This window comes from Sminthopsis crassicaudata, chromosome 4, assembly GCF_048593235.1.
Source record: "Sminthopsis crassicaudata isolate SCR6 chromosome 4, ASM4859323v1, whole genome shotgun sequence".
Classification (NCBI taxonomy): domain Eukaryota; kingdom Metazoa; phylum Chordata; class Mammalia; order Dasyuromorphia; family Dasyuridae; genus Sminthopsis; species Sminthopsis crassicaudata.
Window position 1 is genome coordinate 465,693,651 of NC_133620.1, and position 24,330 is coordinate 465,717,980.

At 50.9% G+C, this 24,330-nt stretch overlaps 1 protein-coding gene across 7 annotated transcripts in view; it reads right to left on the minus strand.

Annotated features, from left to right (window-relative positions):
- The window catches only part of CUX1 (cut like homeobox 1), a 379,575-nt gene that overhangs the window by 109,380 nt on the left and 245,865 nt on the right, over positions 1 to 24,330 (minus strand). For 5 of the 7 annotated variants that reach the window (XM_074264161.1, XM_074264159.1, XM_074264158.1 and 2 more), the window contains exons 9-11: positions 16,147 to 16,195; positions 7,184 to 7,288; positions 909 to 1,097 (exon numbers count right to left, since the gene is read on the minus strand). In XM_074264161.1, the coding sequence (XP_074120262.1) occupies positions 909 to 1,097; positions 7,184 to 7,288; positions 16,147 to 16,195 (343 nt within the window). The remainder of the gene's footprint in view (positions 1 to 908; positions 1,098 to 7,183; positions 7,289 to 16,146; positions 16,196 to 24,330) is intronic. The other 2 variants (XM_074264162.1, XM_074264156.1) reach the window with 1 other exon arrangement.

Genomic DNA, 24,330 nt, shown 5'->3' on the forward strand with positions numbered 1-24,330 from the left:
ATGTTTCTCAAGAAGGCAAACATAGGGGACAGCCTCTCGGGAAGGAAAACCCTCCAAGAGAACAGAGCCATGGGGCAGCTGGGGGGCGCAGTGGATAGAGCACCAGCCCTGAAGTCAGGAGGACCCTCAAATCCAGCCTCAGACACTTAACACTTCCCGGCTGTTTGACCCTGGGCAAGTCACTTACCCCCAATTGCCTCAGCAAAACAAACAAATAAATAAAAAAGAGCAGCGCCATCCCCTGCTAGACCATGACCCGTTCCTTTGGGACTGAAGAGTCCACAGGAGGTCCAGGCCAGCCAAGCTCTCTTCCCAAAACTGAGCAGCCTCTGCCCCCTGACTCCTCAAAGTTCTCACAAGCGTGGATGAGGAATCACACTGATTTTGCCGACAAGAAGCCTTCAGGGAAGAGCTTCCGAGCTACCTCTGGTGCAGGTGCCCTCGCTCCTTCCAAGGGCGACACACCATGCTTTCAATCTGCTCCTCTTCTCAGAGGCGCGCCGATGGCGGAAGCTCCAATCCAGGAACGTGAGGCCCGATCCATACTCGAGATTTTAGAATTGGAGCTAAATTTAGCTAACGCCCTTCCAGACACAGCAGCCTCTGACCGTCCCCCAGCAAGGTCAGATCGGGCCCTTAACAAACGTGATTTGGGGGTTTCTTTTGTTTCTCCCCCTTACTTGTAACCAAGACCCCAAGAGCACTTTTTAACATCATCCATCAGGTTGATGGGAAAGCCAGAAAGTCTGTCGGTAACTATCACTCGAGCCCAAACCCTCCCAGACGGGCGGAAGTCGAGGGCCCGAATCTACCCTGTGGCCCCCCCCAAGTCGAGGCTCCCATGGCTGAGGCCCCCTCCTGATCTCATCAGGGGACACGCGCGCTGCCGGTACACGAGGGGACTTTACTTTGAGCGTGCTGTTCTTGGCACTCAGCTGCTGCTCAAGCTGGGATATCTGGCTGGCCGAATTCTCCCGGAGCTTCGTCAGGCTGGCCTGGAGCCTCTGAACGTCCTCCACGAGCTGGGCGATCTCCCGTTCTTTGGCGGCCAGTTCAACTTCCAAGCTGGAACGGGTCAGTACCTCTATCGCCTGCTCCTAGGAAGAACAAAGCAGATGATGAAACTGCAATAGCTCCGGTCGGGGCAGGGTCACCTAGGAAGGAGACTCGGGAGTGGTCATGGGGGAAGGCCCTCGTGACCACAGGAGAGCCACGATGAAGGAGCCAGAGGGATCAAAACCCTTCTCCGCATCTGACTGACGGAATACTTGGGGTCTGAAACAGAAATGGGAGTGCCCAGGCTGGGAGAGGTCTGAGCTATCACTCAACAGGATGGAAGCTCCCTGTGAGGAGGGCTTGTTTCTCAGTTAGTAGCTCCGGTACCAGCACCTCGTGGGCCCTTAATGGATCCGTAAGAATCGGGTGTTTGAGCTCCGAGATCAGGGACAGTTTTTGCCTCTTAGTGTAACCCTAGCACTTAGAACAGGGCCCGCCAGGGAGCCGATTCACCGAAGGTTTGATCTCTCGGAAAGTGAGGACGATGGGGAGGGGACCTGCTTGACGTGGGATCCCTCAACTAGCTGGGGTCCAGTGGCCTCCGTCCCACCAGAATGCGCTCGAAGGCTTTTCAAAGAACTCAAAATGGCTCCTCTTGAGTCATTTCTAAGTGACTGCGGCCTGCAGAGCTGCACTAAAGCACAACCGGGACCGCCTGAAGAGCAGAAGTTCCTGCACGGAGGCCGGCTGGGAGCTTCTTCTACAAGATGAGCTTTTGTAAGAGCCAGATAAACAGTCTTTTAAAAAACGGACACCGTCGCCACTCCCAAACCATGGGAAAAGTCCTTGTAGAAAGCGTTCGAAGAATAGTGGGCTGGTGGGGAGGCAGTGGCCCGGCCCAGGCTGTGGAAACGGCAGGGTGGAGGCTGGCTGATGCAGTCCCAAGGGTCCCCCTGGGAGCTAACCTTCTGGGCCCCAACAGCCTGGAGGGAGGGAGAGCCGGCCTTCTCCGGGCCAGTCGTGGAGAGAGAGAAGGAGGCGGGAAATGTCACATGCTAATGAGGTGCTACCCCGTTTTGGCTCGCTAGGGGTGATGGCTGACCAGGGGGCGACTTAGGGCATTTCTCCAGGGAGATTCTTCCTTTTGGATTTTCAAAAATTGTCTGAGATGACCTCCGATGCCCTCATTAACACATGTCCTTTTAAAAATTATTTAACATTTTAAATATCTAAATTAAATATTTATTTATCTGTGTGTGTAAAATACAACACAACCTGTTTCCTCTGGGGTTCCAGGACACACACACACGCACCCCTGTATGTGTACACTACACCACCGCCTGCTTCTCTAAAACACTGGCCCGCGGTTTCTCGGGAGGCCCCTTTTCTGGCTCCTTACGCTCCGTCACAAAGCGGACTCTCCCTTTGGTGACTGCTGCTGAACTGGTGTTTGTGCGCTCGCCCAGAGCCAGAGCACTCGGCTGTTGTCCAGAAAGGGGGCCATGGATCAGGTGACCCCGCCGGACTGAGTGTCCGCTCCGGGCTCGGCCTGTTCTAGGTGTCCCGGGGCTGGAGAAGTCTAAGATGTTGTCACTGCCTTCAATGAAGTTATTCTACTTATAGAGACAAATCTAGCTTAAATGAAGTAATTATACAGCCATTAGGGAACATATATTAACAATTAAAGGGCAAATTGTGTGGTATTAACTAAGGGAAGAAAGAGCTCAGAACAGGAAGAGAACGATGGGAGCAGGATTCGTCAGGAAAAAGCTGAAGGAAGAGCTGGGAGCCTAAAGGAGGCCTCAGAAACCGGCGATGGAGAAGCCTGGCGGAGCCTGCAGGAGCCGAGGTGAAGATGAGAGTGGGACGATCAAGGGGAGGGAGAACAACAGAGTGGTGGTGAGCTGAGCAAACCTACTGGAACGAGCTGCTGAGAAGGGTGAGGGAAAAGTGGATAAAAGCACAGACAGCGACTCTGACATCAGAGAGGGGACTGATGGGAAACAGCAGCCGGAGAGGCCGCGGCCCAGAAACAACCTGAGCGACAAAGCAGCACCGGGCACCAAGTAGGTGCTTGGTCGATGGTAGTGGAGGAAACCACCAGCAACAATTTTGTCTGGGATCCGCAGAAGATGCCGAGAGCATTTGGGGATGCAGACAGAGGAGGATCGGGACGGGGCGCAGCGGCAGGGTCGCGCCACTTGGCCCCTCGTGCTGTGGTTCCCAACGTGTGGGAACGTGACGAGGAAATACTGCCTAGAGAAGGGGGAGCTGGAAGGAGTCATGGGACCCGACTGGACACACGAAGGATCAGTTGGCTCTGGAGGCGGCAGGTTTAAAAGCTGCCCCGGAACCAGGGTTCGAATCCCTCAAAGAGGGGAGGATTCTTACTTCCTGTCCCCAAAGTGTCCCTTCTCATCTCTAAGAGGAAGGCCTCTGTCTCTCGGGGGATCTGGATGGAAAGGTGAGAAGGGCCCAGGCAGGCCACGTCCCAGCCCCGTAGAGAAGGCTCTGTGGTATGATATCCTCTGTTCCTTTTCCTAGTCAAGAAAAGTGAGATGCTAAAGAACCATTAAAAATCAAGGGAAAACCTAACTTAAAAATAAGGCTGGCAGAAAGTCAGATGACTCAAGTAAGTAAAAGTAAATGCTGAGGGTTAAACTTTAATTTTTATCACTGAGAGAAAGAAAAACATTGAGACCATCCAAGAATGTGAACCTCAATTCAATGCTTCCCTCCTTGTCAAGGTAACACAGCTTCTCCTCTCTTGCTCTTTACCTCCCTCTCGTGAATCTCATTCAACCAACCCACTGAAAAGCATTTATTAAGCACTTACTGTGTAACCAGGCACTGAATGTGTGTATCAATGAAAAAAGCATTTGTGAAGTGTTTTCTATGGGCAAAACCCTGGAGATGTGAAGAAAGAAGCAAGACAAGCCCAGCTTGCATTCTCTGCCCCTCTCCCTCTCCCCTTCCTTTCTCTGACTTTTCTCCCTTCTTTCCTCCCTCCCCTCCCCCACTCTCAGAAGAGAACAAGGAGCTTTTTTTTTTTTTTTTTTTTCCTCTTCTTTTTCTCCCCTCCCACGCAGGGCCTCGAACCCAGAAGGGGCTCAGCCAACATTTGTCAAGTCAATGGACAAGAGGATGAAAGGAATAATTATCCCATACTCGGAGTCACACTAATCCTGTGACAGTTGGGCCCAATTAGTTTTGGAGACAGTGGCATGCTGGCAAGAGCATAAGCCAGTCACATGACTCTGGGCCTCCACTTCCCCATTTGAAAAGTGAGAACAATGTCCCTGCTCAGCCTAAGTCACATATGGTTGTGAAGATCAAAGGAGAGATAGACACAAAGTATTTTTTCTTAAAGACTTGGTATGTCAGGCAAATGTGAGCTCTTAATTATTATTACAGTATTATGTAAACTGTCTCTGGGACAGCTCCCCAAAGGTTTGGAAGATAAAAAAAGTGGGGAACAATCAGCTGCTTAGGAACAAAAACGTGAAGCTGGGGCTGCAGTGGGAGTCCGGAGCCATCCTGGCACCCTCCTCATTTTACGAATGCCCCACATGATCCTGGTGACCAGATTATGGGCGCTTAACCCGTTTCGTTCACTCCCCAGCAGGACTTGGAAGTGACGGGAGCTTTGAGGCAGGGTCCCCAACTGATGTAATGTAAATGCCACTTGGGTGACCTTCGAAGTGCCCGGGACCCCCCGCATCCACAATTGGAGCCAGCAGCAGTATTGCCTCAAACTGTTCCTCATAACACGTGGGGAAACAGAGCCGGGAGGAAGCCAAGCACTCACTGGCCCACCGAGTGGGAGCTGATGGCACCTCCCAAATACCAGGGGCATCTCAGTGGTTCAAGAAGGGTCCTCTGGGAAGATTTGGAACATTCTTGTCACCGAGGAAACCAAGAAACGAGGGGATACCCGAGAGCCACGGACTCTGCTCTTTCTTCTAAAGGAGATACTATTGTTGGGTTTTTTTTTTTTTTTTTTTAGGCTGGGGTTAAGTGACTTGCCCAGGGTCACACAGCTAGGAAGTGTGAAGTGTCCGAGACCGGATTTGAACTCGGGGGGAGATACCATTGTCAACAGAAGAGTGAGTTTAAGATAGTTAAGTAACTGTAGGCCTTGGAGAGCTTTCCCCCACCATAATTTTACCCCATCAATTTGGACCTTGGTCTTTCTCTCCATCCCTCTTGGTGCCCTAGGATCAAATTCAATTAAAATCATATCCCAGGAGGAAATCAAAGCTACTTTCCTAAGTAGGAGGCAACCACAAAGAAATTCGACAAAGCAGTCTGCATCCAAAGCCATTTTAAAGCCTAGGATTCAGGGGGACATTGGATGGAGCATGGAAAGGACTGGGGAAATGTGGCTCAAATGATGACGCTGATAACAACAATGTTTGTAGACACTTAGGCCAACTACAGCAGGAAAGCTGAGGCAGCTTTCCACAGAGGAGAACAGAGGCCTGAAAGGGCCTTGCCCCAGGTTCCACCGCCAGCCTTCCTGACTCCAAATCCAGCATTGAACACTGGGCCACCCAGCTACATGACGTGGATAAACCTCTTGTTTATGGACAAGTCTCCTTTTCTGTAAAATGGGAATAAGCTTAAAGAACTGCCGAGGGTATCCAGTGAGACAGCACACAGAAAGTCCGTGTGTCAGCTGCTGTGATTAGCAGGAAACATGAGATAAAAGTCTTTCCCACAGGATCACGGACCTAAAGCTGGAAGGGACCGCAACAATCCTCTGGGTCTGACCCTCCTCATGGCACATGAGGAAACAGGCCTAGAGTTCCATCACTTGTTCTGGGTCACATGGCTAGCCAGCACCAGAACTGGGATCCTGGATCTTCTGAATGCCAAGTTTACCTAATCTCAACCTAATTGCACACTTCTAGAGCTGGAGGCCGCTCTAAAGATCTTTGACGGACCTGGGTCTTAAACTTAGAACTTTTCCACTGCGTGGCTTCGCTCAATCAATATGGACCTTGTGTCAGAGATCGATCTATATGGATCTCTATCCTATACAAGGTCAAGATATATAGATGTATATTGGTGAGGAAGCCAATTTCCTCCCTTTCTGCCTTCCTTCCTTCCTTCCTCCCTCCCTTCCTCCCTGTCTCCCTCCCTTCCCTCCCTCCTTCCTTCCTTTCTTCCTTCCTCCCTCCTTTTCTTCCTTCCTTTCTTCCTTCCTTTCTCCCTCCCTCCCTCCATCCCTCCCTCCCTCCCTCCTTCCTTCCCTCCCTCCCTCCCTCCATCCCTCCCTCCCTCCCTCCTTCCCTCCCTCCCTCCCTCCCTCCCTCCTTCCCTCCCTCCCTCCCTCCCTCCCTCCCTTCCTTCCTTCCCTCCTTCCTTTTTTATTGTGAGGTAGGTGATTTGGAGGAAAGAGAATCAGTCAAAACAAAGACTCTAAAAGGCCAAGGTGGTATACAAACTCCCAGTTTGTGAAAGCGTCCCTCTCAAATCAACTTGGTCAAGACCCACATGAATCCGATTTCTAGATAAAGCTGTTTTTAGAAATTCTGGAAAAATCGGGAAATGGACAAATGGACGAGTGGAGCTCCCGAAGAAGCTGTACGTGCACCAGCTTCGGCTCAGACTTCCAGGGAAAATAAGAAAAGGTTGTTATTTGTTATCTCTGGTCTGCCCAGCAAACTATGAGTGATTTCTCAGTGGGGACAGGCAAGTCACCGTGGGAAAACAAAGACGACCAAATCTGCCTATTTGACTAAAAACCGTTCCACAGCTACGGAAGGTGGCAGTCCTCCCCGCCTATTAAAAGAGGCACTACCGCCTCCATCTTCGGACTTGCCGAAACAGTATCATTATTTTATTAATAGGGGCCACGTCCAAAGGCTGGTTTCTGTTTCTTTCTTTCTTCTCTCCTTTTCATAACCAAGATATTATCTCCTCTTCCGTCTCTCTCTGGACTCCGAAGATAAACGTTTGCCTGCTCAACAAATCTCTTTCCTTTGGATCTGACCTTCTAATTCAATAAGTAATGTAATGTAATGTAAACCGCTTAAAATCGCGTTCCCTGAATATATAATTTGGTTTTAGTTTAAAATACCAATTCCCAAATAAGAATCAGGAGGAAGCCGTCCCCTCCCCCTCCCCCGGCCGGCCACCATGTCAGAGGCCTGTAAGAGGCAGTAAGTACTAGTTCTCTCACCACGTCGGGCGCCTTCTGGATCTGCGTGGCGAGCTGGAGGGATTTGTTGGCTGACGAGAGCTGCTCCCTTAAGGTCTCTGCCTCTCTCTGAGCCACCTCTGCCCTCTGAGGAAATGAAAAGGGGAGGAGAGAGAAAGTGCGTTCAGTTTAACAACTGACAATTATTACAGGAACATTCATCAATTCATGCCTGACTGACTATAATTGATTTTCCTAAACACTCAACCTAATAAATGCTAGAAAAAAACATAGAATGTGATGGATTTTTATTTTAAACAGTACAAGGAAGAAATAATTGAGCGATTATGACAGTAATTTAACGCTAGGAGCAAGGAATCCCCTGCTGATACTAATGCTGCGGCCCACTGCATTTCCCAGACTGAATAAATACAAGTGGAAATGGAGTCTTTTGATTCAATTTCTTTCTCTTCTCGTAGACCAAGAAGATTTTATTGCAGGCTTACTCTTGGGAGTAATTCTCACGGGTAAACAGTGAATTAAAGACACTTCGGCCATTCTCCCCCGAAAAACACGCACAATGTTGGTCTTGTTTTTCTTCAGACAGTATTTCCACAAATGCGAAGGGCACAAGGCGAGAGCGAGGCGGCTCACCCTTCGCCTCAGCCCGATTCCCACGCCTGAGCAGCCGGAGCCTCGAGGCCTGGGCCAGCTCAGGGAGCCAACGGGCGGGGAGAGACAAAGAGGGAAGGACGCCGAGAAGGTGGACGAAGGAGGAGGTGACGTTCGGATCTTCCGCCCCACAATGAGACAGAGCAGCCGCGCACTTCTGCCAGGAGCGAGAGGGAAATCAGAGGCCCACGGTCTATTTGCTGGTCTAATATTTGGCCGGCCCTCCCCTCCTCCGCTCCTCTCCCCTCCTCGGCATGAGTTTCTAGGCCTACATTTTAGGCCATCTGGTATCTCTGAAAGAATCCTGCGCATAATTTGAAGCATGAAGTTGTCCATAGCCTCCCTGAGAATATTCCTCCCTGGACCAGGTTCATTTAGATTTCCTTTTAGCTACTAAAAAATATTCACAAAGAAGAAGAATGCTTAAACTCAGTAGGATATTTATTATTTTTTCCTTCATTCGTATGAAAACATTTAGCCAATAATTTGAAGTACTCAAGGAGAAACAGAACAAAAAAGTTAGTGTGCTGTGGTACTTTCTGTAGACTCCAGTGCCGTATAAGTAATGGGTTTTGCAGCCTTAAGCAATTTTGCTGATGGCTTCCATTCAGAGCAGCATTGTTTTGAGATTCTATTCACTTTGCATGCAAACAAACCACAGAGGATATTTCTAATAGATGTTACATCTGCATACACTGTATGCTGTCAGCTGCCCTTCCTTCTCGCATATTTTCCCTAGCCGATTTCACACATCTGTTGTAATCTTGTGAATAATATTAAACACAATTTCACAGTCCGCCTTGCCATGGAGAAGGCTAAACAGACACTCAGAGGATGGCTGAAGGTGGAAAGGAGGCTTCCACCCAAGTGCCCACAGACAAAGGCTAACGGGCGCCACAAGTGGGCAGGCTTCGTTCTCACTCGATGATGTCAATTCCGAAATTTGGAACCCTGTAAAACCCTTTATTTATCGGAAAATATCATTCCGAATTTCTCTCTCGTTCAGCATTCAAAATGTTTTGGATAATCACTTCATCACTCAGAAAAATTTACCCTTCTGATTTGGCCAAATCCTCTGGAGCAAAATCCCTTCCGTGCTGCCACGGAAATTTGAGTGTTTGACAATAGCTCTTTCACCGACTATGAAAATACCGTCCTGCCTAGAAAAGAAGCCATCATGGAGCCAGCCAACAGGTTATAACCGTGACATTGACTTTTCCTTTAAAAAAAAAAAGTTGGTGTCCGATTACTTGAGAGCAGTAACAACATGGCCGCCGTTACAAAGAGCTGGCTCTGCTCCGGGCAGAGGATTATCATCAATTTTATTCTCCCCTGCTCCCAAGTATGAATCTCCTCAAAGTCATTCGATGACTTAAAGAATGGGGCATTCAGCTATGGAATATTGTTGTTCTATAAGAAATGAGCAGCAGGATGGTTTCAGAGAGACTCGGAGGGACTTAAAGGAACCCATGCCGAGTGAGTGAGCAGAGCCAGGAGGTCACCGTACACGGCAACAGCAAGACCACCCGACGATCAGCTCTGACGGACGTGGCCCTCTCCAACAATGAGGTGATCCAGACCGGTTCCAACGATCTTGTGATAAAGAGCCATCGACACCCAGAGAGAGGAGTGCAGGAACTGAGCGTGGCTCACCACATAGACTCTCACTCTTTTTGTTGTTGTTGCTTGCATTTTATTTTCTTCATCGTTTCTCTTTTCTGGTTTGATCTGATTTTTCTTGTACAGCAATATCATTGTATAAATATGTATGCACATGTTGGATTTAATATATATATTTCTACCATGTTTAACATAGACTACTTGCCATCTAGGAGAGGGGGATGGGAGAAGGGGGGAAACGGGAACATAAGGTTTCACAAGGGCTTATTGTACAGAATTATCTATGTTTTGAAAAATAAAAAGTTAAAAAAAAAGCCAATAGTGCATTCAGTTTTGAGTCTATTTACTCCAGGTTGGATTGTTCTTTTCTCTCGTTTTTTCCTTTGTGTTCATGGACAGGATCCAGTAGTAGGCTCTTCTTTGGCAGCCACTTTTTTTTTTTTTTTTTTTTTATCACATTTGATTGGATTCAGTTATTTCAGTGCAACTTCCTTCAAAACTCCCATAACTCTCTGGTGTCAACAATTCAACAATAACGTTATATTTGTCTAGAACGAGAAGCCCACGTGGGATTAAATACCAATTCAACTACTGGAACCTTGGAAAAGAAGGAGCATGGGCCTGGTCAGACAGACACTGTAAATGTAAATTACTAGCTTCTTTTCCCATTTTATGAAGAAGTTCCTTGAAATGATTTTTCTTTATTTAAAAATTAATATTTTTTATTATAAAGTTAACAAACTCAAGAAAAAATAAAGGAAAAGAAATAACCCATCCTCAGTCTAACCATGTAATTAGAACCATTTGCTATAAAAGTCGACTTTAATGGGTCACTATTACCACTCATAATGCATCAATTTTATGTTCCTTTCTGGTAGTTCTCTGTCCTGCTCAAGGTGCTGCCTTGTTGCTGTTGTATTTATACTGCCATTATAGCATCTGTGCTCTTCGTTCTCTTCAGTTCTACCATTTGCATGATTTTATCTCTTTCCATGTGCTTAACCCTGATGCATCTGTTACTTCAATGGCACAACAACATGACAATATATGAAGATGCCCTGATTTTTTTCAGCCATTTCTTAATTATCGGATAGATAATCTTTTTTTTCTTTTCTTTTCTTTTTTTTTAAATTTTTTATTTTATTTTATAATTATAACATTTTTTGACAGTACATATGCATGGGTAATTTTTTACAACATTATCCCTTGCACTTACTTCTATTCAGATTTTTTCCCTTCCTCCCCCAACCCCCTCCCCCAGATGGCAAGCAGTCTTATATATGTTAAATATATTACAGTATAATTTAGATACAATATATGTGTGTAGAACCGAATTTTTTGTTGCACAGGAAGAATTGGATTCAGAAGGTAAAAATAACAGTTTACATTCATTTCCCAGTGTTCCTTTTCTGGATGTAGCTGGTTCTGTCCATCATTAATCAATTGGAATTGGATTAGCTCTTCTCTATGTTGAAGAAATCCACTTCCATCAGCATACATCCTCGTACAGTATCATTGTTGAAGTGTATAGTGATCTTCTGGTTCTGCTCGTTTCACTCAGCATCAGTTGATGCAAGTCTCTCCAAGCCTCTCTGTATTTCTCCTGCTGGTCATTTCTTATAGAACAATAATATTCCATAACATTCATATACCATAGTTTACCCAACCATTCTCCAATTGATGGACATCCATTCATCTTCCAGCTTTCATCTTTTTTTCACCAGCACAAATAAATAAGCAATGAATCTTTTTGTAGAAATGGGGTTTAATATTAGAAAAGGTCAAGTGATCCTTCAGAGCAGGGCCTGGGTCGACCCCCTTGCTCTCACGTGCCTTGTCGGGGGTCCCCTGTTGGAAGCAGTTTGAATCTGGCTCTTTCCGAGTCCGCGTGCCGTGCTCTAGTCTCTTGGCTAAGGCTTTTCAGTACTCGGCCCTTTGATCTCCTTAGTCTAGAACACTCCCTTGTGTGGGCCCACAGATTTTCCTAAATTTCTATTCGCTATACAAGGTTCTGGCCACTGTGCTTTGTTTCACAGCGACTTCCTGGCTCCTTTTGGCTTTTAGTGAAGGTCTGATATTCTCTCTGCTATCTCCAGGTAAATCTTGAAATACAGTGGTCACAACATGAGGCAGTGAGGTTCATGGAGCTTCTGCTCTAAGGAGAGCTGGTTCCCGAGGGGAGGGAAGGTCCCTCACGGTGTTTCTTGCTGAGGCAGTCCATGATTTCTTTGAGGAAGAATCAGGACGGGCAGCTAAGGACCCCGAAGTGGTTCGGGGGAAGCGCCTCAAAGACTCATTAAATGACAGAGGGGTGATCTGTCAAGGTGGGTGGACTTTATTCCTCCTTCTCAACCAAAATGTCAACTCTTTTTCTTTTTTTCCCCCTTGGCTGGGGTTAAGTGACTTGCCCAGGGTCACACAGCCAGGAGTGTTAAGTGTCTGAGATAAGATTTGAACTCGGGTCCTCCTGACTTCAGGGCTGGGGCTCTATCCACTGCACCACCTAGCTGTCCTTAAAATGCCAACTCTGAAGTCACTTCTCGGGAAGGGAGAGGTCCACGAGCTGTGCAAGCCAGACCGAAGAGAGGAGCGGGCTTCCCACAGTTACGTGTCCCTATGGCTGTCTCCATCCCCTTCCCCCTCTTTAAATCTCTAACTTTCCGCTGCCCTGGCCACCACTACTCCATATGTGGAGGCTCCTCCATTGGACTAAGTGCCTTGAGGGTAAAGGACTTTCCATTTCTGCTTTGTCACCCACTAGGTAATAAAATGGGCCTCAGACACATTCCAGCCGTGTGATCCTGGAAGTCACTTCACCTCAACTTCCTCATCTGTAAAATGGGGATAATAATCAAATGAAATAATAACTGAAGTGCTTAGCCCAGTGCCTGGCTCGTGTGTGCGCATGTACACACTCTCCCTCTCCATCTCCCTCTCTCTCTCATTCTCTTCTCTTCCCAATAAAGGCCTGCTTTGGGATCAGAACTTTTCCATTCATTCATCTCTCTGAAAGTAAGATGCTCGAACAGACTTCAGCCACAGGGCCTTGTCAAGTTCCTGTGCGTGGAGAAGGGCACTCCCGGTCTGGAAGCTCCCTCCACCGACCTAGGCGGGCACCTGCCCTGGGTCCCTGTGGGAAGTGACTGGGCCTGGGAGTCTCAGAGGGAGAAAGGGAGTCCAAGTCTTCTGGGCTCTGAGGCCTCAGTGTCAATGGCCGAGAAGGGGGGAGCCGGGGGGTGCTGAGCCCAGAATGCTGGGCATGGAGTCAAGAGGATGCGAGTTCAAATCCCTCCCCAGACACTAGCAGCTAGATGGGCCTAGGCCATCGGTAAGGTGGGGATAAAGATGAGGGGCCAGTCTGCGCCCCCTGGGCCAGCTTTGCTTCCTCTGAAGTAAGGTCTCCACACTCATCCTTTGAGGGAATCCTGATGTCCAGGAGGCTAACAACCTGACGAGCTCGGAGGCCTTCCTTCTCCCGGGCCCTCGCTGTGCTCTCTCGGGGCCTCCTTGGCCGGGGACACCACTCGGAGAGTTTTCAGGGGAGGGCTGGGGCCCCCACAAGGTAGGGATCGGGGCTCAGAGCCCTGGGCAGAGGCCAAGAGCAGCTTCTGAGATTAATGAGCTTCTCGAGTCCCAAGGCAGGACTTGATGTGATTTTTAAAGTGCAAAGTTGTCTTTTCTTTATCTCACTGACTTGAAAGTTCGGAATCTTTATTGCTCCCAATTAAAAGAGAGGGTATTAAAGCAAGAACTCTGCTTTTCCAAACAGGTGTAAGTGAGACGCGCACTTAATTGACTGCTGACAAGCCCTCTGTTGTTCCATCGGTGGTAAAACGCAGCTACGGCTCTCGGAAGGACGTCCTGACGGCGTGTCTCGTGCAAAAATAACGCGATATGCCAAGGAACCAGTAAATTGTTCCTCCTGGGGAATCTCTGATGGAGAGCTTGGTGCGAGCACGCGGACAGACGCCTGCATGGGCTCGCTTCCTGCTCTCTCTCGCTGGGGCCCCCTCAGTCACAGCCACCATGCTCTCTGGGGCCTCGGCACAAAGAGCGGCTTGTGCCACATCGGTCTCGGAAACGAGAGAGTGGCCCAAAGCTTCGGTGCCATGGCAACGGACCCTTCAAATGGCATCCCAGATGCGCTTCTGTCATGTCTCTACGGTCCCCTGGGTCTTCTCCCCCTCAATCGTCCTTTAGACTAGTCAGGACTTTTGCAGGCCTTATAAATTCCTTCCTCAAGTCTTCACATGATGAGCAATGTCATTTCAGATCAGCCAGTGTGCTCCCTGACATTACTTGTAAACTCCCTGTCGGTGGGGCCGTCCTCTGGGAAGGCCGCAGTGACTTCACATGACTCGGTTACCTTCCGGAACACGCTTGGGGGCAAAGCGTGGCACGGTGCCCGGGGCGGTGGCCCCGCTGTACACAAAATGGTCAATCCCATGCCAGCTTATTCCGAGGAGTCATCAAAACAGGCTGCAAAGCTGATCCGGCATTACAAAATCCCATATGTCACTTGACCCTATAATTCGACTGCTAGAACTCTCGCCCACCAAGCTAAAAGGCTTCTTTTTCAAACATTTAAATTAATTCAGCAAATACTGATCCCGGCGTGCGTGTCAGGAGCTGCGGCTGTGGCTACAATGACAAAACGACCCCGGCTCCTGCCCCCGCTCTATTCAGGGCACTTTCTCCATTATGTCATGGGCCCCGTGCAATCCGGTGACGTCTGTGGGTCCCTTCTCAGAATCAGGGTTAAATGCATCAAACACAGACATCACAAAGGAAAGCCAGCGTGCTGCCAGAGTGATCGGAATGCCAAAAACACAAGTCCACAGAGCCCAGGTTAAGAGACCCTGCCCCAAGGGAGCCGCGGAGTGCCGAGGGCCCAGCCTCTGGCCCTTTAAAAGCACCAAGCACCAAAGGAATGGAGAGAGGCCAGAAATTAAACGGCCGCCCTCACGGGAGGGAAGACGAGCTTCCTGAAAACGGGGTCATTAGTTCTCCCGATGGCGTCCCCAGTACTTTGCCCCAGGCTTGGCACACAGTAGGCGCCTCCTGATGGATTCCTAGTGGATCAATTGTGGAAACCAGGACAAACACAATTTCAGAGCACTCAGCCCATGTCCCGAGGATTTCTATCTAGAAGATCTAGATCGCTGTATTAAAGTACATATTGTTATTCTTGAAAGAAAGGGAAACATAAAAAGATTTTTCTCCTATCACATAGCGAAAGCCTTGAAAACCATTACTGGTGGGAAATAAATGGTGAATGAGCAATTATTAAGCACTCTTTTCGGTGCCAGTTACGGGCTTCTACCTAGCCAAAGTCTTACCCCCGAGGTCCTCCTGGTCAGTTTCCCCTTCCATTTCTCAACAAACAAAAATCAAGCAAATAATGAGTCTCCTAATACGTGGATTCCATTTGATTTCTTATTCACGTGAATTCTATTTACTCTCTTATTTCCCTGGCCCTCGGTGTCTTTAAGGTCACACTGTGCGCCGAGTGGTCGCGGGGGGAGGTTCTGTTAGCCTAAGTCACTGGCTTCCTTACTCCCTCTGCCCGTGGCAAGCGAGGGCCCACTGAGGGGCACACGGAGCGGTGATCTGGGAGCTCAGGGACGGATTCGGGCAGCGCCAGGTTGATGCAAGTCTGGGCAGAGCCTCCACCCTCTCTGTGATGGAGGCCACCCAGCTGTAAAACTGGGCGGAGAGGTGCCGCAGCCCATGGGACACCTGAACGGAGCTTTCATGGGCAAACACGCTCATCACAGCCCTGGGCTCCTCTTACCGCAAAAAGAGCAAAACAAAGAGTTGGGCCAATTTTCATTCTTAAATAACTGCCTTCGTGGCAGAGGGAAAGCCAAGCCTGGGTGGAAGCCTTCAAGGGAAGCTTGTGAGGATCTCGGTACTCGGCTGAGGCTGGCCGGCCGTCGCCTGGCCCTCGAGGGGAGAAACCCCCGGCAGCCGGACCTGGAGGGAGGTGGAGTGCATCCCCACGGAGCAGGCGTCTAAGCAGAGGCCGAGGACCACCGGCCCGGGCTCTTCAACACTCTTAACCGAGTAGGGTTTGGGTCCTTCCTAGCTCCGACTCGATCCCCCATCAGCAAGAGGATATAAAGTCTGGGGTCCACGAGCTTATTTTTCAAAAAATCTCTTGTTAACTATATTATGAATGTTTTATTATATGTATGTTAACACACCCACGTACACACAGACACACACGGGGCTCTCTCTGGAGGCCCAGGGCCACACAGCTCCTCCCTGATACTGGTTCTTAGAACCTGTAGCTTAAATCCGGCTCACTGACTTGATGCCCTCGGCGCCGACGGCCAAGGGCCGGTTCGGGGCCATTTGGCTCCAAGGACAGGCCCCAGGAATGGACAGAGGTTGGGCCCGCCACCTGGTGGCCGCTACTTCCTCTGGCCTTTCAGAGCTGGGCGGGGGCTGGGGCCTAGCTCCGTCCTCCAGGTAACTCAGCCAGGACTCCAAGGGCCGGACTTGCCCCTCACTGCAGGAGGCAACAATGAATCCCGCACGGGAGCCACTGTGGCCCCCACCAGCCTGTGGGCTTTAAATCTCGCTCTGGATTCCAAGAAAGAAAGACCGTCTGACAGGAAGAAGGCGACCCTTTGAGGGTAAGACTCCCTCCTGGGAGCCAGAATGACGCCCCCCCCCCATCTCCTTCCCGAGCCCATTCCAAATCTTACCTGGTTTGCTCTTTCAAGGTCGGTCATGATCATTTCAATTTCGTCGGCCCTGGGGAGAAGGGAGAGAAGAGGAAAAGCGCTCAGTGACACGAGGCCTCGGGAGCCAAGTCCAGGGGCGGCAGGCCGGAGCCCCCAAGGGCAAGGCGGCCCCCCCAAAGCCTGGATTCAATCCGAGGCGGCAGTCAGAGCTGCGGGGTGGGGGGCCCTTCGCCACAGCCACGCTTACACCTTAGGCGGTGATCAGACCGAGGCTGCGCTGGGACTCCCACTCAGCAAAGACCCTCACCTGACTTAGACGTGGGTCACTGTTCCCAGGTCCTCTCTAGTACCTGGGCAGGTACCAAGGGGGGGGGGGGCAGACACTCCCAAACAGAGAGAGACAGAGAAGGGGACAGAAGGAGAGAAAGAGACAGAGAGAGACAGAGAAACAGAATGAAGAGAGGGAGGGAGAGAGAAAAAGAAAGAGAGACAGAGACAAAGAGAGAGAGGAGAGGGAGATAGAGAGAGACAGAGGGGGGGAGGGGGGAGAGAAACAGAGATAGACTGAGACATACAAACAGAGAAGGGTGGGGAAGGACAGGCAAAAGAGAGACCCCGCCCAGTTAAAGTGAATGAGACAAGCCCAAACCACAGTGAAACACCCTCATTCTGGGTCACGGAGAGAACCCTGGGAAAAGTGCTCCCCCGTCCTCTGAAATGGCCTGGTTCATCAGCCCCCCGGCTGGCGCCCGTGCAGGGAAGGTCTGCGGGGTCTGAGCCGGCACGAAGGATGGCGGGAGTGCTCCCTGGCTCAGGGGCCACTTTACTCTTGCTGTGTAGCCTCTGCTGGGTGCGTGTAACAGTGCACAGTCAGCGCTTAATAAATGCTTGTGGAGTGACCGATTCGCGCCCTCAGCTCCGGCCCCCAGCAGCCCGCCCGGCGCCCGGCTGTCCGTCTGCCCGACGATCCCCGCTGCTCCAAGCCCGGGTTCGTTCTCCTGAAGGCCCCCCTTCCACCCCCTGCTCCCCACAGCATTGGCGCGACTCGGGCCTCGGGAAGGAGCTGCGCGTCCTCGCCAAGTAAAGTTTAAAGAGCCCAAAGGCCCGGAGTGTGTCAGAGCGGGGGGAGAACAAAGGCTCCCTCGTCCCCCTGGTATCATTCCTGGATCTGCAAGGGCCGCGCGCCGGAGATGTGTGTCCATGAGACGAGGGGCAGGAGCAGAGAGGCGGCGGCTGGCCCAGGCCCTCACAGGGGAGGTGCCGGGATGGGGGGTGCCCGGGCAGCCTCAGAGACTGATGGCCGTGCCCGACAGCCTTTCATGGCCTGTGCCCAGCCCTGCCCAGACTCTGGGCCTGCGGTCGGGAAGGCCGGACACGTGTGGGCCGGAGGGTCCTGGGCAGGCTCCAGCTCCCTCAGTTTCTCCACCTGTCAGAAGGGGGGCCCTCCTCCCCGGGGTTATCATGGGGCTCCAAGGAGAGCACATTTGTAAAGGCTCAGCCCAGAGCCCGGTCCTCCCGCTGGACACCGCTGGCCGGCCTGTCCAGGGAATCCGGCCCCTGTGCTGCCCTCGGGATGGACTGACGATGACGAGGAGGCAGCGGCGGGTGGGGGGGCCCAGCTCCCAGCCCGCGTCCGCCACGTGTCAGGAGCCCCCGCGACTGCCGCCATGGCGTGTCCGGCCGGAATCCACCTTTGTCAAGCTGAAGGGCACCACCCTGTGACAGCGCTTTGGGGAATGGAAGCTGCTGCCGAGACAAGTCCGTCAACTGCAGCACTGCTAATGATTTCATCCAATAAATCACTCAATTAAAATTTACTGGGCACCCACGAGGTTCCTGGCAGGGAGCGAGGTGCTACGGGATGAGGGAGCAGAACAGAGAGGGCACAGGCCTTGCCCCCGGGGGATGAGCCATCAAGCAGAGACAGGAGAGCCTGGCAGCGGGCGCCAAGGTGGTGAAAGCGAGGCCGGGAGCGGAAGCATCTCTCGAGCCAACCAGGAAAGTGCCTCGGACAGTGGGGAGCTGAACCAGAGATGTGGATGACCGGGGGCCATGAGGAAAGGCCCCGTGGAGGGGCCGGACCCCCCGCTGCCCCTGCCGGTCAGGGCTCCATGCTGAGCGCCACCGTCAGGAAGGGCATTGGCAAAGCAGTGGCTAACGCGGGCTCCTTCCCCTTACAGGCCGAGGCTGGGGAGTAGAAAGGAACTGGGCCCGAGCAAGGGACGGGGTGGGGGGGGGATTAAGTTGTCCCCCTCGCTGATGATCTTTTAGTGAAAATGGGAATAGAAGTCATCTACGAAAATACTTCTCCTTTTCGTTGGTGCAATTGGTTTTCAGAGCAGCTACACTGCCCATCTCCGGTGTCCCTCACCCTCTCCGCCTTCCCCAGCCGAGTCTCAGAGCAAGAAGGAAAGGGCGGGACCCCCAGGTCAGCAAACCAGCATCTCGCCAGCGAGCCAGTCACGGTCCTCTGATGTACCCTCCCCACCTTCGAGGGTCGGACAGAGCACAAACATTTGTGTAAAAGAATGGAAGGCTCCCTCTTCTATCAAAAACTTAGACAGAAAAAACGCAGGAGAGCAAAGGGCGACACCGACAGCAGAAAGGAGCCACAATGTGCTTGCCATTTTGAAAATAGCCACGAGGGGACCGGGAACTGGATCAGGGAGCCAGAAGACCGCCATTCTCGGCCCAATTCTGCCCCCAGGGAGGCTGCCAGCTTGGCCAAGGCTTAATCCGTCTGGGTCTCGGTTTCCTTATCTGTAAAATGTTTGCCAGCAGGCGATTCCCTTCAACCCTGCCGTTCTGCACCCAGAGCACAGGTGACCTGTGGGCATGGATGCATTGGCAAACTAAAAATTCTCCCCGGACTACTGCCCATAAAGAACAAGACCCCCAGCGCTCTGTCTGACACAAGCCCCCTCCCAAGGTTTACCTCAGCCTGGGAGCCACATCTCGAGTTGGATGCAACCACCGGCCCGCAGTTCCAGTAATCTGCAATATCACTTTCCCGTCTTCTGCCCAGTTTCCCGTCACCAAGCGCCTGAGAAGCGTCCTGGAGGCGCGCTCTGAGCCCACGTGGTCCTGGCCAGACAAACCTGAACGTCCAGCCAAAATGAAGTCTTCGCTCTGCCCTGTCCTCCGGCGGAGGTCCTTAACGTAGGTGACGGCAGGGTCTACAGAGACTTACGGTCTCCCTTCTAGAAGCACCCGTGGAAGGGAGTCAGCGGGACTGGCAAAGCGCTTTGGAACATTGTTTTCGAGTCTGTCCACACCTTCCTACGCCAATCCTGCAAACCACTGTCAGCATCGCTGCAATACCTGTCCTGAGGGATGGGGGGAGCAGGCGGCGCTTTATGCATTTAGGGACCATGGACACGGAGGGGAGGAGCCTCAGAGGTTCCCACTGTCTCCTTCCCCCATTTTTCAGATGAGGAAATCAAGGGCCGAGACCCTAGCAGGGATCTTAGCAGCATCTGGTCCAGCTCCCCCTTGTACACAGGAAGAAATTGAGAAGCAGGGAGAAGCGACTTGCCCCAGGGAGAGCCAGGATCCGAACTCAGGGCACCAGAGTCCAAACCCAGGATTCTGTCCACGCTCCACGGCGCCTCCCTCGCAACATCTAAGCAATACACCCAGCCATGATACCGTGGCCCATAACATCCCCATTTTCTGGACCAGGAACCTGAGCCTTTGGGACGCTGTCCAGGAGTCCTGGCCCACCTATTGAGTAGCAAAGTCTAGGCTCGAACTCAGGCCTTCTGGTCCAGATCTTAGACTTTTTACATCCACACCAAAGGGAGGGTGATTTTTTTTTAAATCAATCAACAAATAGATGGCCCAGGGACCATGGGGTGTAGAAAAGGGCGCACCTGCACTGATGGAAGGAGTTTCTTCATTGGGAGATCCCCGAACCAACGCAATCGCACGACCCACCAAACAATTAGACTAACAACACTCCGATGATCCATCCTCACACTTCAATTGCAAAAAATAATAAAGTAGTCCCTTAATCCATCTCTTAATAGAACATCAAATGTGGAAGATTGTAGAACAGCGGCTTTATTGCAGGATCCTCCTAGTTCTACCTCATAGAAAGAGCCAAGAACAAGATGATATTATATAATAACACAAGTCATCTAATCGCTCTCAGCCTCAGTTTCCCCATTTGTAAGAAGAAGGGGGCAGGCTCGACAGACTCTAAGATACCTTTCAGCTCCACATCTGTGGTTTACGACAGAGCTAATTAGACAACAGCACTTCTTTAAAAAAAAAAAAAAAAAGTATTTTAATGCCGTCGCTGGTCATATCAGAACATTTTCTCCATGAAGATTTCCTAATCCTCCCCCCTTCCCCTTTCACCAAATAAAAAAGCAAAAAAAAAAACCTAATCCTTCCATAAAATTACCCTCAATATCGAAATAAAACACACAGAGGTTAATACCACAACTATAAATGTTATCTTAAAAGTGCAGTAATGAATTAAATTGTATGTACTTCTTCAGAGCAAATGTCAACAGTATTCCAAAGAGTCTTCCCAACGCCGCGTTCTTTTCATTTTCAGAGCTCGACTACTCCATCAGCGGCTGACATTCAGCATTAGTAGAAATTCACTTCTTTTCAAAAGTCCATAATAACCGCAGCGACTGTTTGCTCAGCCCAACTATTTATTATCAAAATTTCATTCTCTCACCTTTTTATGAGCTGACAAAACAGCCTCCGCCGATCTATTCACCTCGGCTCTGACTCCAAGGCGGCAGCTAATTCTAGCCTGGCCCGGAATGGGGGGTTCTTTCCAGCGGGCCCACACAGATCACGGCAGAGCCTGCGCCGGCTGAACACATAATCTTTCTACACGGTCAAGGTCGATAGGGCCGAAAATATATTCATCTTAAAAGCCGGGTATTGACTTTGACACCGTGCTCTGTGATCCTCAACCGTGGTTCGTGGAAATCTGCCCCTTCCTCTGAGGCAGATTGCTGATTTGTTAGCACAAAGTCCATCTTGGAGGCGGAGGGGAACACAGAAAGGACATGTTGTCGGGATCATCAAATCCTTTTAGATACAAGTCTGAAGTCAATAATCTCAATACCAGAGAGGAGAGATCTCCTGGGATCCAAACGAGATGCCTCTAGGGGGGAAGCATGAAGCTTTTTGGGGTCCTGGTCCCATTGGGCCAGCCGGTGAAACTGACGGACACCTCATAATCAGGTTTTTACAAGCATTAAATAAAACAGACAAAGCCTATAAAGAAAGTCAACAGCAGTGTAACAGTTATTCCTCTCTCTCCATCTCTCTTCCTCTCTGCCATTCCTTCTCCTCTCTTCCTGTCTCTCTTCTCTCCCCATCTCTCTGTCTCTCTCCTTCTCCCCTCTTCCTCTTTTCCTCTCTGTCTCCTTCTCTTCTTTCCCCATCTCTCTCTCTCGTCCTTTCTAGCTCTTCCTCTCTTTCCTTCCAGAGAGCTGTTTCTTTTTCTTTCCTGCTCCCTTCTTTCTCTTTTCCTCTCTCTTTCCTTCTTCTCCCTTCCTCCCTCCTCCTCTTTCTTTCTTTCTTTTCTTCCTTCCTTTCTCTCTCTTTCTCTTTCTTTTTCTCCTTCCTTCCTTTCTCTGTCTTTCTTTTTCCTTCCTTCCTTCCTTCCTTCCTTCCTTCCTTCCTTCCTTCCTTCCTTCCTTCCTTCCTTCCTTCCTTCCTTCCTTCCTTCCTTCCTTCCTTCCTTCCTTCCTTCCTTCCTTCCTTCCCTTTCCTTTCTCCCTCCCTCCCTCCCTTTCTTCCTTCTCTCTCTGTCTTCTCTTTATATATGCATCTTTATTCTATGTTGGTATCCAAGAGCCTCAGCTCTGGGAGGATCTACCACATACTCACTGAGTTGGAAGAGACCAAGTTCACAGTGTTTGACGCCGGCCAGTTGTTTCCCAGCTGGGCCACCTGCTTCTCAAGTGTGACTTTAGGCAAATCACTCAGACCTTCTCAATATCTCCCTCCCAGTCATTCAGGCTCAAAACTTCCTGAGCTCACATTTAATTATTTACTTCTAAGCCCTCCCATCCCAATTCAATTAATCTTTGGATTCTCCCCCTGTCAAGTCCCTCAGCTTCCTTTCTATTACCATTGCTGTCATCCTCATTGAACCTAAAAGGCAAAAGCAAAAGTCTTGGAGCTGTTCTTGCCCTCACAAGTCTGTATTCTTGATGCCAGATTGATTTTCCTTTGGTAAAGCCCTCATCAACTCGCTTCCCTGTTACAAACAAACAAACAAAAAGCTCTGGGGGACTCTCCCGGACATCGCTCCCCCACCCTCCTCAGTGCGCCGAGCACGCTTTGTCCCGGGACAGCCTCTGCCCCTCGCATCCGACTCCTCATAGGCGGGGAGCCCAGCGAACATCCGGTCCTTTCGGCCGAACCCCAAACGTGGAAAATCCATTCAGCCGATGGGATTGCACTTTTGGCTCCCTGGATTTTCAAGGGGAATGTTTTAAGAGCCCTCCAACACAAGGCAGGATCCTTCAACACACACAAAGGCCTGAAACAAATGCGAGCGAGGTAGCTTAGAAACCTAATAGCCGGATAAAGTGAGATTTCGGTTTGGCAAAAACAATTACCTTCCTCCCCATGGGAGACTCACTTCTGAAAAGAATTTATCTGTTTAACTAAATGGCATTTGGATCCAGGAGAAAGTCATTAATTTGTTTCAGGAGCTGAAGCGTTTGTCATCCGTGAGTCTGTCCCAGACCCGGTAAAAGCCGGAGAGTGGGGGAAGGGGTCCCGGAAGGCCTGGCGCTGCTTTTAACCACGCGGGCGCCCGGTGGCAAGGGTTAAAAGTTGAAAAGCTGCAGCAAGGTTTGTAAAACGAAGGTGACTGCGGTGGGAAGTGCCTTCACACTGCACAAAGCACCCAGGATTCTTACGGGCCCAGTTTTCTTGTCAATCTCAAGCCATTACAAGCGCTCGAGCTCCCTAAATAAGCATAATTGGAATGGGGGAAAAGCCTAAGTCCTATAAACTAAAGGAATGTAGTTCTGTGATTCTCAAACGTGCCCAGAGCGGGAGCTCGCCGTTGGGGAAGCGTTCAGAGGAGGCTCCCTGGGCGCCCTGAGATGGAGCAGCCATCGCTGTCCGAGCCAGCAAAGGGCCCACGTCACTGCGGGTCCTCCCAAGCTACTGAACGGCCGAGGACAGCTGGGATCTGGGAACAAGAGCGCCTCTGCAGCCCCTCTGTTGTGTTTCTGAACAGGTGAGGAAACCGAGACCCCCTGAAATGACGGCCGACGGCTGGCCGAGGTCACACTTTAATCGGAGACAAACCCGCCACTGTCCGCTCCCGGTCGGCGCCACTCCGCTCCTCCCAGACGCCACTCACGCCAACTGAGCGGAGCAAATGGATTTCCTTCAACTGGGAGTTCATCTCATCGGGTTCTATCCCAGTCAACAAATATTTGCTAAGTCTTTACTACACACAGGCCACCGCCAGCAAGACAACGAGGAAGCAAGCCCTCGAACGGTCATCGATGGGAGAGATGCAGGGAACCGCCGCGGATTTCTGGCAAAAAGAGGGACGTGGCCCTGCAAGGGGGAGGGGGAAGCAGGAAGAGCACTCACAGGGGCTCTGTGGCAGGAGGGCCAGGATGGGGGTGCGGCATGGAGGACCCTAGAGAGACGATTCTGGGTGACTGATGCGTGTGGGGAGGGGGAGAGAGATAGAGGAGGGGAGAATGGAGGGGAGGGGAAAAGGAGGGCAAGAGAGAGGGAAGGGAGGGAAGAGGAGAAGGGAGAAGAGGGGAAGAAAGAAAGGAGGGAGGGAGAAGGGAGGGGAGGGGAGCTCCATTCCCTATCTACCCACTCTGGCTGGCTGAAATGAAGGAAGACACTTTCATATAATCTCCACGTTCTCAGTAATCTTTCTCCATGGCAATCATAACTAGGACAATGACAATGAGAATTATAATCCCCTTAATTGCTCCTCAGCCACAACGACTGGCTGCCTGGTGTTTCCGGTGCCCCTGCTCCAGGCCCACCGGCTCAGACGGGGACCATGACCTGTGCAAGGCCCCAGAGCCCCTCTCGCAGTCTGCTGGGTGCCCAGCGCCTTCCCTTTGCTGCTGCTTTCCACGTAACCATCCACGGCTGGCCCCGAGCCGGCCCTGCCTCCTGCGCTCGGCCTGCTCCTTTTCTCTGAGCCCCCGCACTTGGCCCACGGCCTGGTCGACC